A 14864-nucleotide genomic window follows, 5' to 3' on the forward strand; every position below is an offset into this window, starting at 1 on the left:
TGTGATATGTGGCATTAGCTATCCAACAGTTACAGTCCTTGGAACTTCTGTATTCTGTCACTCTAGAAAATGAACATCAGTTGCGCTGACAGCTTCTTTTCCCTATTCAGCCCTGTCTAATGAATCTATTCTAAACTGAGATATGTATTTAAATACTTTTTACATGCTATATCAAAACAGTTATATTAACTTGTGCCTGCCAAATCCCACACAAATTACAGGGAACTTACACATTTGATACATTGAGCCGAAATGGAGCTTTTAGATGATATCAGTCTAATAAGGTGCCAATAAATGACAATGATGCAGACCTTATTTTCTACTTTCTTGATAAGAAACAACACAATGCTTTGACATAGCATCCAAATTCATAAAATAAGCAGCCAAGAATAAATTTATTCCACAGGCTGAAGTGGAGAAAAGAAGGCTCGTATGCTGTGAAAACAACAACAATGACAATGAAAAAAATCTTATATCTTTAGGTCCCCAGATCCTAACGTGACAAGGATATTATTATCCAGTGGAGTCATAAGGCCTTTTATAGAGATATTTTCCCCCTTAGCCCTGTTATTTTAATTTGTGCACAGATTTTAACACAGGCAATTTCCTTCTGCAAGGGCTTTTCACTAATAGAATTATACTGTCTAAGCTGAAAATGGCCTTTGGTTCTTAGTCCACTGGGCTCAAAAGATTATTTTCTTGTGGTGGAGAGCTCTCCACACTACCTGGGAGCCCACTATTATCTGTACTGAGCATCCCAATCCTCTACATCCTTCAAGAGGCTACACAGCTGGACCCAGCATGAAAATGACAAGCATTAGAAAGCTCCAAGAGTTTATTTTCCTCTGCCTGGGCATCACAGCTTCTGGATTCCCGTCAATGCCATCACAACACATGCCTTTCAATAAGAAGTGATCCTAACAGGATTAAATGTAATTCAGAGTCAATGAGGAGAAGTTTGCCATCAGGCAGAATTATAATAGACAGTATGATCAGAAGGTAGAGAATTTGGAAGGTTTTCAGGGATGCATTCTATTGTTAAAAAAAATTGAAACACAGAGGGGAAAAAATGTTCATTCTCAGCCAAATTTTTCGCCAGTTCCCTTTTGCACATAAATCCATTCGTGGTCTGTATTAGTCCATTATCCACGCTGCTATGAAGAAATACCAAAGACTAGGTCATTTATAAAGGAAAGAGGTTTAATTGACTCACAGTTAAACACGGCTTGGAGGCCTCAGGAAACTTACAATCATAGTGGAAGGGGAAGCAAACACGTCCTTCTTCACGTGGCAGCAGGAGAGAGAAGTGCAAAGAAAAGGGGAAAAAAGCCCCTTGTAAAACCATCAGATCTCGTGAAAAACTCACTCACTATCAAGAGAATAATATGGGGTACTGCCCCGATTATCTAATCACCTCCTACAAGGTCCCTCTCCCAACACATGGGGATTACAATTAAAGATTAGATTTGGGTAGGGACATAGAGCCAGACCATATCTCAGTTTATTTAAGTAACAAGAACTGTGTATTGCAGTTATAGGGAGGTAAAAAGAGAGAAAGACATTTGCAGGAAAAGGAAGAACACAGTGTGATTTCTCCAGTCATCTTCATTGCTATACAAATGCTAAATAAACTGTTTTCACTTTTGCACAACATGGAACTCGAACCCACAAAAGGTACATGGAGCCCACTACAGAATTATACTTCACTCAGGACAGCTCTTAAATCATCACTCTATAGGCAGTAGCTTTGGGAGGTGGCCACTCTTCTGAAAGGCAACCTTCCATCTTCTGGGCATAATGGATCTGGAAAAGTAGCAGCGAAACTGAGAAACTCTAGCCCAGGGAAGAATAAGCTCACACTGCAAGAAGAATAAGATACTTTCAAGGAGCCACCAGTGAATGCCCTTCACTGGAATCAATTGCTCTTGTATAGATGCAATGAATAAGAAAGTAAGGTGTGCATGTAGCAAGAGCTGGTTGTCTGTAATTGTTTCCATAATATTAGAGTCTTTACAATAAAATTAATGGGAAATAATAATAGCTACCACTCAATAGGCATTATAATGAGAACTTAGTAGACAACATTCTAAGTTAGTTTACGTATATCATCTCATTTAATTCTCACTGAAGTTTTATAAAGTATTTTTCCTTAATTTTCACTTTACAAATGGTTAAAATAAAAAGCAAAGATATGAGTAAGTTGCTTGATGTCACACGTTCCATAAAATGTGGAGCTACAATCACACACTGGGTTATGTGACACTATTCTCATGCTTAACCATCACATCTGTTCAACTGGTGACTGGATGTGCAAAACTTTAATCGTGGGAATAATTTTAATTTGGTCAATGTCATTGCTGGGAAGAGTAACAAGCCTATTAGAAGTCAGTATTCAAAACCAAAATGGCCTGGGTGAATGTAGAAGCAAAGAAAATAATTTTTGACATGGACAATCATAATCTTAAAAAAAAAGAAACTATACCTCCACTACTCTGCGAAATGACTAGCTGTGAGGTATGGAAAATTGGCTGAAGTTTTAGAGACATAGACCATCTTACGATGAAAGGTTGTGGTGTGGCTGTGTCAGGGCAGCCCATTGAAAATAACCAGGAGTCAAGCCCTGGTGCCAGGCCTGGTTCTGCTACAACCTTGTGGGGAAAGAATAGAAGGCAGCATATTAAGGTCTACAGTCAGAGTGTATGGGTCTCAATAATGGCTTCACCACTTTCCAGCTCCATCGTTTACACAAGTTACTGATCTCTACTCTGCCTCAACTTACTCATCTATAAAATCAGGAAAATAATCATAAAATGTATGTTATAAAGTTTTTGTGAGGATTAAGTGAGTCAATCCACATCTTAAGTTTTCATTGCAAATAAGAACTTGACTACTTAATATCTATTCCATCAGTGACTTAATATGCATTTATAAATTACTTAGATATGCCAAATATTGTGATAGATACTGGAAATATAATGCAAATATGACTTCAAGTTGTTCACCATTTGAAAGGACAAAGTAGCTCACAACCACCAAAACATTGAAAACGTTATGTGTGTATCATACTACACCTGTGAGAGTGGTTATTATCAAAAAGACAAAACATAAGTGCTGGCGAGGATATGAAGGGAAGGAAATCCTTGCACACCATTATTGGGAAGGTAAGTTAGTATAGCTATTCTGGAAAACGGCATGGGGATTTCTGAAAAATAACAAACATATGAAAAAAAGCTCATCATCACTAGTCATCAGAGAAATGCAAATCAAAACCACAGTGAGATACCATCTCATGCCAGTTGGAATGGCGATCATTAAAAAGTCAGGAAACAGCAGAGGCTAGAGAAGATGTGGAGAAATAGGAACGCTTTTACACTGTTTGTGAAAGTGTAAATTAGTTCAGCCATTGTGGAAGATAGTGTGGTGATTCCTCAAGGATCCGAAACTAGAAATACCATTTGACTCAGCAATCTCATTACTGGGTATATACCCAACGAATTATAAATCATTCTACTATAAAGACACATGCACATGTATGTTTATTGCAGCACTATTCACAATAGCAAAGACTTAGAACCAATCCAAATAAATGCCCATCAATGACAGACTGGATGAAGAAAACATGGCACATATACACCATGGAATACTACGCAGCCATAAAAAGGAATGAGTTCATGTCCTTTGCAGGAACATGGGTGATGCTACAAACCATCATTCTAAGCAAACTAACACAAGAACAGAAAACCAAACACCACATGTTCTCACTCATAAGTGGGAGTTGAACAATGAGAACACATGGACACAGGGAGAGGAACATCACACACCTGGGCCTGTCAGTGGGTGGGGGGCTAGGGGACGGATAGCATTAGGAGAAATACCTAATGTAGATGATGGATTGATTGGTGCAGCAAACCACCATGGCATATGTATACCTATGTAACAAACCTGCACATTCTGCACATGTACCCCAGAACTCAAAATACAACAAAAAAATTTAAAATATAACTGCTATATGATCCAGCAATCTCACTACTGGACATATATCCAAAGGAAATGAAATCAGAAGCTCAAAAGAAAACATGCACTCCCATGTTCCTTACAGCATTATCCACAATAGTCAAGACATGGAATCAACCTAAGTGTCTATCAACAGATGAACAGATAAAGAAAGTGTGGGAGACACAGACACATACATACATATGGATACATATATGTGGATGGACTACATATAAACTAATATAAATACAATACAAATCCACACAATAGAATACTATTCAGCCTTTAACAAGAACAAAATTCTGTCATTTGGAACAACACAAATGAGCCCGGAAAGTATTATGTTAGGTGAAATATGTCAGGCACAGAAACACAAATACTGAGTTACCTCACTTATATGTTAAATCTAGACAAGTGGGTCTCCTAGAAGTAGAGAGTAAAATGGTGGTTACCAGGGACTAGGGGTGGGAGTAGAAAGGGGTTGGGGAGATGTTGGTGAAAAAAAAAATTATGGGTGACAGAGATATAAATTAGTGATTATAGACTAGACTAGAGGAAGCAGTTAATTTTTAAGTATCTCAAAACTTTAACAAGTTTTACTTTAAAAATATGTTACAAAGAAAAGATTAATGTTTGAGGTAAAGGATACCCCAGTGGCCTGAATTTGGTCATTGCACATTGTATATGGGTATCAAAATATCACATGTACTAAAAAATTACAATTATTACATATCCATTTAAAAATTATTACCATTTTAAAAATATCTGTTGTCTTACTGTGCACCTAGATGGAGTATTGCATATATTGGCCAAAGTCTATCAATTGAACCATTGTTCGTATTCGGAGCCATTGCTGACCTACCCTTTTCCATTGTCCAAATATTCAATAAATTATCTTGACTGCTGAATTTTGTCTTTACCTTTAAATGTATTTTTGCAATAATAAAAGGAAAAGAAGCTAAGTATGAAAAACATGGGAATAAATTATAAAGAAGAGAAAAAAATTAGCTATAACACCACAACCTGGAAAAAAATTTAGATATTCATAGTGATTATTTCTTTCCATCTGTTCTCTTTTTTTTGTGTGTGTATATATATATATACACATATATGTGTGTGTATATACATATACACATATGTGTGTGTGTATATAGATATATATATAGAGAGAGAGGTTGCAATATGTGCCCTATATCTAATGTATTGCATGAATATATTATTAACTCTTTCATATACATTTTTAATTTTTCATTTTGAAATAATTTTGTATTTACAGAAGAGTTTCAAGAGAGTACACAGACTTCTATATATTCTGCACCAAGCATTTCCTAATGGTAATTGGCGTATATTTATCAAAACTAATGAGTTAACACTGATAAAGCAGTATTAATCAAACTGCAGGCTTTATTTGGATTTCCCAGTTTTTCCACTAATGTTCTTTCTTCTGTTCCAGGATCTAATCCAAAAACCCATCTTGCATTTCAGTTCCCATGTACTTTAGATACATTAATTACAATTAGAAATTAACTTTCCATGTATATGTACTTCCCACCCCACATAGGGCTCTTAACACATCAACTATACTCTACCATAAGAAGCTTTCAATCTGGTTTCTATATCCCATTTCCTTTACTATTCCTCAATGTGTTACCTGTAAATCATCACCACCCTGCTCAGAAACCTTCAACCTTACTCTGAGAGAAAACGGAAGGGTCTTTGGAGAACATTAGAGACTCTCCACTTTCAAGTCCCAGCCTGCCTGCTCTCTTCCCTGAGGTGAACTGGCCTGAGCACTGCCGCCAACAGCCCACAGGCTTTATGCTTTCTACTTCCATATTTTTACCTATATTATTTGTATTATCACTCAGGTTACTTTTTAATTGTATTATTTTCCCTCGTCCATGAAAGCCATCCCCACCCACCTCATGCTCCTCTGCTTATAGACAGACATGCATCCCTTAATGACAGGGATATATTTGGAGAAAAGCATTGTTAGGCAATGTCATCATTGTGCAAACATCGTAGAGTGCACTTACGCAGATCTAGGTGGTGTAGCCTACTACATACCTAGGCTATATGGGAGAGCCAATTGCTCCTAGACTACAAACCTGTATAGCATGTGACTGTATTGAACACTGCAGGCAATTGTAGCACAAGACCAGGTTTTGTGCACCTAACATATCCAAGCACTGAAAAGACAAGGGGAAAATACAGTATAAAAGGTTTTTTAAAAGGTTAAAAATGATACGGCACTTACCACAAATAGAGCTTTCGAGACTAGAAGTTGCTCTGGGTGAGCCAGTGAGTGAGTAGTGAGTGAATGTGATAGGACATTACTGTACACGAAGACTTTACAAACGCTGTATACTTTGGTTATACTAAATTTATAAAAAGAAATTTTCTTTCTTCGATGATAAATTAATCTTAGCTTAAAATAACCTTTTTACTTTATAAACGTTTAATTTCCTTAATTTTTGACTCCTTGGTAACACCATAGCTTAAAACACACATTTTACAGATGTGCAAAAATATTTTTATATCCTTTTTCTATAAGCTTTTTCCTATTTTTATTTATTTTATTTTACTTTTCAATTTTTTTGTTGAAAACTATGATATAAACACACTCCTTGTCCTAGGTCTACACAGGGTCAGGATCATCAATGTCAGTCCTCCACCTCCACACCTTGTCCCACTGGAAGGTTTTCAGGGGCCATAACAGGCATGGAGCTGTCTTCTCCTACGATAACAGTGCCTTCTTCTGGAAGACTTCCTGAAGAATCCGCCTGAGGTTATTTTACAGTTAACTTTTTTTCATTAGTAGAATGAGAACACTTTAAAAGAATGGTTACAAGTAGAGTAAACACATAAAACAGTATCAATCTCTTATGATCGTTATCAAATACTATGTATCACACACACTCATATATCCTAGACTTTTATGCAACTGGTACCACAGTAGGTTTGTTTACACCAGCATCACCACAAAAACATCTTAGCACAATGCATTGTGCTAAGATTTCATGAGGGCTACGATGTCACAAGGTGATAGGGATTTTTCAGCTCTATTATAATTTTTTGGTACCATCATTGTGTATGTGGTTTGTCATTGACCTGAACGTTGTTATGTGAAACATAGCTGTACAACTATGATTCTCTGAAAATTCACCCAGCATTGTTTGCTGTCATTTTAGTCTCTATCCTAGTTCCCCAACCAGTTCATGAACTTCTTTGGAGAACTGTCTTGTCTGCTGTATTGCATCTCTATAAAGTATTGCACAGTTTAGTTTAATCAATATGTACTGATTAAGCAGCTGGACACCGTCAACTCTAATGATATATGTAGTGTCATCTCCGGGTGTCCAGTCCAGCACTTAAGGAGCTTGGAAGTTGTCACTCTCATCATTTAAGGAGCTCAGAACTTGTCACTCCCATCCTAACACAAGCAAAAAAGCCAAACAGAAAATTAACATCTCTTTTTAGAGTCATCAGAGAATTAAGGTCATAGGAAAAACCACTGACACCAAAATTAGAGACACAGACAGGCAAAACATGAATCCCAACTTAACAGGACAGAAACTCACGAACAGATACTTCTGCGGGAAGATTGTCCCAGAACAGGAAAAGCCAAACTACAATTGATGAATTGCTGGGGGCTCAGTGTGGACAAGTTTGAGAGTTTAAAATAATAGCTCGACACTCACTGTGCCCTTACCATGCTTCAGAATATAAACATGTTATATCTCTCAGCTTCACTAACTCTCACAACAGTCTTATAAGGAAGTTTATCTCCATTTTACAGATAGGGAAACTGAAGCATGGGAAACTTGAGTAAGTTACTTAATGTCACTTGAATTATAAACATCATAGCCCGGATTTGAATCCAGGTGAGTTGACTCAGGAGCCCGCACTCTTAATGATGACATTACATTTGTCTGATACCAGATACAAACAACCACTCCGGCAAGGTCATCTAGGTTGGTCGTTGCTCAGGTATCACATTCGGACACTGGGAAAGCCTGGGATCACAGGCCTTGTCTACTACTCTCTTCAAGACACACTCAGTAACTCACACAGTTGGGGGTTGTTCTTCCCTGTGGCCGGCCCTACCTTGACACTTCAACCCCCCCACCTCCCCATCTTACCTACTGCCACAGTTAATAAGGTTTATTCTCCCTTCACATCACCATCACCCATATTATGAAAGACCATCGTCAAATGTCTCTATGTCACATTTTTCCTAATTTCATTCTTTAGGGCTCAGCATGCTTTGTACTCTCTACCATGTCCCTCCTAGGACAAGAGCCTAAAATATTCTGATTAGTGATGAATATGTGTTCTCTGGGTGAGGCGTATTGCTAATAATTAAACAGTATTAATTCTACCAGCTTTGATTATACTCTGCTCTCTCAGTAATAAGGCTCAGTATTCCATTTTCATTCTGCCTAGCATTGAGTAATAGAATTGGTGTTTAAGAATTATCATATAAATCTACTTTTCGGTCAGCGAGTGTTGGAGGGTTTTTTCAATATATAACAAATGTATTCATTATTCCCTAGTTCATAAAAATAATTAAAAGCTACAGGCCAAACACAAATTCCCAGAACACGAAAACCTGACTGGCATCCCACTGCCAAATACCAAGGTTGCCAGCTTCTGAGTTTGTGGGTTTCTTAATGAGAACTTCTACCTTCTCATTCGATAAAGGGCTTAGGTGGACAATTCCTCCTGGTGTTCCTAGTATAATTCCTGATATAACCAGGAGTTACAAAACTAAAACCCTACACATCTAAAATGAAACTGGGCTACTGTTATTTTACATATGTTTTTAGAAATTCAGAAATGACTTGCCCTAAAATAAAAACTGTCAAAAAAATTTCTTAAAAGTGATTCCTAGAATGTAAATAACATGTGTTCATGCTCTTCTAAAAAAGAAAAGAGGGAAATAATAGAGAAGGAAATACAAATAGATCCAATTCATCATTGTGATATCTAGGTTTCTCCTTAGATAAAACAGACATAAAACATGTGCTTTACAAGTCTCAGATGACCTTCAAGACATCTAAGTACAGTATCTATGGATTTTTAAGTATAATTAACAACTCTTGTTTTTCTATTTAAAGAATTTTCGTTCTGTTTCCTTAACAGGCAAAAGCCAATCAATCTTGTTCTCAAATGCTAATACAAGTAATTAAAAATAACATTAATTGAAATACTGCAGGGGCTGTTAGGTTTTTAGATGGTGAGTTATTTTTTTTTTTCCTTCATCTTAACCTTGTGGCTATACTAATTTACAGGACCAATTAAGGAAGCACCCTTTGTATGACCCATCTCTAGGATAAAGAGCTGGCCTTTAAAACCCAGCAAAGAACTACAGAAGGCCACAGCACTGTGAGTTAGCTTGGGCGCCAGCAGCTAGAATCTTTATTTCACCTGGTAGACCAAACATGACAGATCGTCTTATTTATAGTGTGAATATTAATTTTTTGGTTTTGGTAACGAAACTACAGTGCTCATTTGTATTGTTGTAAAACTTGTAAATATGCCCTGTAGGATAAGTAATATTCAAAGCAACATCCTAATTAAAAGGAAAACTCAGTTGTCTTGCAAGATAAAATAAAAGGGCACATAAATTGTAAATAAGATACATGGTAAAAATGAAAAAGACAGGCTGGATAGGAGAGGAATGAAATAAGATTTGGAAATGTGCTTCTTAAATGAACACAAATTGTGAGATAATGTCTCATTGAACAATAAAAATAACAAACCAGTGGCAAAGATGTAATAGAATTTCCTGTGTATACCATTTTAATCTTAATATAATTTTCCCCAGTGCATCCATGTTTATTGAACTACTACAACCATTTCTTTCTCACTCTGTCCAAAGTTACTGAGAGTGTGTTTCTTTGCTGTAAATAATTCCCTGATTATGAACATGAGAATGATCCAGAAATTGACCACAGTTTATAAAAGGAAGAAAAATGACAGGGCATCTGCTCAGGGCCAAAAGCCTTATGAGAATGCCAAAAGCATGTGCTGTTTCCTCAGGAAAGCAGGGGTTGAATGCAAAAAACCATTTTCCCTTCCTCCTGCATAAGGCAACTCCACACCTCTATTTCTTTGTTCCTGTCTTCAGAAAATGCAGGGAAGACTTCCATGGTACCTCAAACTACAGTTTGCCGCAATGTGAGAATAGGGCTGATGCCAAGGAAGTGTCAAGTCCAGTTAATCAGAACCCAAATGCCTTGAGAAAGATGCACAACAGTATGGCCTCAGTTTCTCAGTCTGCAAAATGGGGATGATCATAGTTACACCTCTTAGCTTCAAGTCTAATAGGTAACTAGGTGCTTAGTAAACTCTACTGAAATATGGATGTGAAAGGTCAAGCTCCACATATGTGAAGGGTTTGCTGGAGGGGAGACATGGAGTCCAGAAGGAGCCCTGACTCTACTCCTGACCCCTACCTTAGGAAGTTCAGCAAAATGTCCATCTCCAGTCAACCCCATACCAACCTCAGACATTTCAATTACCAGGGTAATAAATCCCCACCCCACCTTTGCCTACACTGAGGTCGGTCATTCACTTCATGTTATTTTTCACGAGGTTCTTAAGGTTCTAAACTTTAAAGAAATATTCAAAAGTGGAAATTATGCCCTGCTTATCACTTGGCTTTTAATTTGGCACCACTCTGCAGTAGGAATCTGTTTTTTACTGAACATCAACACTCAAATACTTTTTCTGCCATTGAAAGTCTAATTTATTCTATTATTTTATTACTTTTCAAAAGTTCATTAGGCAAAAGGGAGATGTACTTGTCCAAACACACAAAATATATGCCGAATATATTAACAAATAGATTATCAATTCACTATTTTGTTGAAATGAATGCATAACTGTATAATGTGACTAACTTTTAACTTTGATTTTTTATGTAGAAAAATTATGGATCACATGACAGTGGATCTCCTAAGCAAAAATAGCTTATGGAACCGGAATGATTAAGTTCACAAACAGGCACTCTTATAATAAATGATCACCTGTTACAGTTGCAAATCATGGGTATATTATCTTTATAAACTTTGCATTTTTTTTCTAGAAAAATATCTAAGGATTTAAATTTACGTTTCCAGGTCTATCTGATTTTGCAATATAAAAATCAAGGTTAGTGGTTTTCTCTTCTACTTTTTTTAAAAACCTAATTGATCCGAATACAAATAAAGGCCATTATTAAACACTTCATGAGGCATTACATATTCAGACTTTATAATCACAGATCCACTGATATTAGATGTTGATTACAGAAGTAAGTTGAGATTGCCTGAAAGATCATCACCAAAGCAGATCTCCTTTTCAAAAGCAGAGGCCTCTCCTGTATTTCTCAGCCATCTTGCCTACAGATGTGCTTCAAGGCCATTGTTTCGGATGATCTTGGCATATTCCTTGGCCGATGTGTAAGGGACTCGGGGTCTAGCTGGGTCTTCGAAATCAACATGGAAGAGACCAAACCGGCTGCTGTATCCCTGGTTCCACTCAAAGTTATCCAGAAGAGACCACGCACAATATACTTGAAGATTGACTTTATCAAGTTGGATAGCTGAAATTTAAAAAAAAAAATCATCATTTCTGGGAAGGCCTTATGAGAACACAGACAAAATCACTCATGAGCAGTCTGCATCTCTTTCTCCATCTTTGCAGGAGATCACAGTGGGAGAAGACAAAACCTGTTCTCTATCCCCCTTTTCGAAACAAAGAGATAAGTATGTAAGGTAATGCATGCTAATTGCCTTGATTTAGCCATTCTACAATGCTGTACATATACCAAAGCATCATGTTGTATACCTTACATACATCCAATTTTTATTTGTCTATTTTAAAAATCCCCTTTTTCAGTTTTCTGCTTGAATCAAGCAGGGCCTTAATTCAATAAATTGTTATATATTATTCTAATTATTCGGCTATTCATTCATTTCAAATTTGCTTTATTCATTCCTTTACTCAATGAACAGTTTTTCAGTACCTACCACTTTTCAGGCACAAGGACACACGCACAAGGTCCTCTCTGGTACCTAGAAGGGTACTCAATAAAGACACTTTTCCGTTTCTAAGTACAGCCTCCAGGTATTCCAGAGGGTCCACTAGAAAATTGGAAGAGATAACAGTAGCATGCCTGAGCAAGCCTCAGAGGTTACCTGCTGTCCCAGTGGTCAAACTGAGACTTGTCTTATAATTCTGAAGAGAGAGAGCCTCCAAAATGAAAAGAGTCAAGGGTCAGCACGCAGCTTTAGCCATGACTATATCCTAGACTGAGGGAGTACAGAAGTGCTCTGGCATCCTTTCTTAGTCTGATAGGGTGGCCATAACAGCACACCATATACTGGGTGACTTATAAAGAGAAAAAATGTATTTCTCACAGTTCTGAAGGCTGGGAAATCCAAGATCAAGGTGGCAACAGATTTGGTGTCTTGTGTGGGACTGTATCCTGTTCATAGATGAGTGTCTTCTTGCTGTGTCCTCATATGGCAGAAGGGGCCAGGGAGTTCTCTCGTATCTCTTCTTATACGGGCACTTATCCCATTTATGAGGGCTCCATCCACATGACTTAATCACCACCCAAAGGCCCCACCTTTGGGATACTGGGAGCTAAGATGTCAATATGAATTTGTTGGGGGGTTGCGGGGGACAAAACTTTCCATCTACAGCACATCCCCTTTGCCCCACACCTAAACTCAAAATGGTGCTTAAGCCCTTTAAGAGCCAAAGCAATGGAGCATCTCTCCACTAAGTGTATACACACATAAATATTTGGTGTAATTTTATTTGTGGATGCCCAGAAGCCCATCCACAGACTCCATGTTAAGACTTCAAAATGTAGATTTAACGTATGCAACTCTTCTCCACATAGTTTCACACTGGTTTCCATCACTTTATTCAGGGAATTTAGATTACATTTTCTTAACATTTCAAGCTTGGCAAAACTCTGAGGTCTTGTGAGTCCTTGCATTGCGCATTTTCTTTTTTAAAACCAGAATAAATAAACCCAACCTATGGGATACACTTCCTAAAACACGAAATATCCATTTTTCAGTAGAGAAATTAAATGAAAAGGCCAGTTGCCTTATAAGGTGGATATATTTCTAAATAAGCTGGGTGAGAATAAACATTCATATACTAAATCATATTTTAATTGTTTCAGAGATTGCTTTCAACCAAAATGACCCCTCTAGTTAAATATTCAGCAGGGCAATACCTAACCTTTAATTTTTTCATTGGTGTCCATTTTGTCTTTCAGATCTCTTAAAAGCACTATATCTATATTCCACTACACATGTGTTGGTCTCCAAACATTCTTGGAATTTTCTTCTATGGATATTCTGTAGACAAAAGACCCCCAACAGTTTGACATATAACCCCCTCAACATTTGTGCATGGAGGTGTAAGATCTGCTTTGCTTAGAGAGTTTTTTATAAATAGCCTTGAGGCAGGAATTAAGCCAAGCTGGATTGACTCCTTTAAATTTTTTTTTAATTTTCAATTTTTGTGAGTGCATAGTAGGTGTATATATTTTTGGGGTACCTGAGATATTTTGATATAGCCATGCAATGTGTAATAACCACATCATGGCAAATGGCACAGGGCACAATGTCAACCATAAGACTGTCCTCACTGTGACACCAACCACGACCACACGGTAACTGATGTGATTTACCATGATGTTGTTATTACACATTGCATGTCTATATCAAAGCGTCTCATGTATCCATCCCCTTAAGCATTATCCTTCGTGTTACAAACAATCCAATTATACTTTTAATTATTTTTAAATGTACAATTATATTATTATTGACTGTAGTCACCCTGTTGTGCTATCAACAACTAGGTTTTATTCTTTCTTTCTATTTTTTATATCCATTAACCATTCCCACTTTGCCCCCTCCTACAAACCCTCCACTACCCTTCCCAGTCTCTGGTAACTATCATTCTACTCTCTATCTCCATGAGTTCAATAGTTTTAAATTTTAGCTCCCACAAATAAGTGAGAACATGTGAAGTTTGTCTTTCAGCGCCTGGCTTATTTCACTTAACATAATGTCCTCCAGTTCCATCCGTGTTGTTGCAAATAACAGTATCTCACTCCTTTTATGGCCGAATAGTACTCCATTGTGTATATGTATCACATTTTCTTTATCCATTCATTGATTGTTGAACACATAGGTTGCTTCCAAATCTTGGCTATTGTGAATAGTGCTGTAACAAACATGGACGTACACTGATTTCCTTTCTTTGGGGTACATACCCAGCAGTGGGATGGCTGGATGGTGGCTCTATTCTTAGTTTTCTGAGGAACCTCTACACTGTACTCCACACTGGTTGTACGAATTTACATATTAGCTCTTCTTAAATAAACATTGTTGAGAAATAAGAAATATAGCAGTAAGTACATAAGCTGTGCAGGAATAAAAGCATTACTAGATATTCCTTTTTCTCCTACCTGTCCACATTTGCTATGTGTGTCTCCTCCTCCCTCTGTCAGTTATAATCTGGAAAATATCAAAGTTTTACATAATTTATTTTTTAAGAACCCAGGTTTAGTACTGGATGGCATATCTCTAAGAATCAAAATGATCTGGCCAGGTGCGGTGATTCATGCCTTTAATCCCAGCACTTTGGGAGGCTGAGGTGGCTGGATCACCTGAGGTCAGGAGTTTGAGACCAGCCTGGCCAACATGGTGAAATCCTGTCTCTACCAAAATTACAAAAATTAGCTGGGGGTGGTAGTGGGCACCTGGGGTCCCAGCTACTTGAGAGGCTGAGGCAGGAGAATCACTTTTACCTGGGAGGCAAAGGTTGCAGTGAGCCGACATCATGCCATTGCA

The 14864-nt window shown here is 37.4% G+C and overlaps 1 protein-coding gene across 2 annotated transcripts in view; it reads right to left on the reverse strand.

Annotated features, from left to right (window-relative positions):
• Positions 1-10723: 10723 nt before the first annotated feature.
• The window catches only part of LOC105547652 (cytosolic beta-glucosidase), a 133250-nt gene continuing 129109 nt past the window's right edge, over positions 10724-14864 (reverse strand). For both annotated transcript variants that reach the window (XM_011991305.1, XM_011991304.1), the window contains one exon: positions 10724-11584. In XM_011991305.1, the coding sequence (XP_011846695.1) occupies positions 11382-11584 (203 nt within the window). In that variant the 3' untranslated portion in view covers positions 10724-11381. The remainder of the gene's footprint in view (positions 11585-14864) is intronic.

The sequence above is a fragment of the Mandrillus leucophaeus genome, unplaced genomic scaffold, assembly GCF_000951045.1.
Source record: "Mandrillus leucophaeus isolate KB7577 unplaced genomic scaffold, Mleu.le_1.0 Scaffold393, whole genome shotgun sequence".
Taxonomy (NCBI): Eukaryota; Metazoa; Chordata; class Mammalia; order Primates; family Cercopithecidae; genus Mandrillus; species Mandrillus leucophaeus.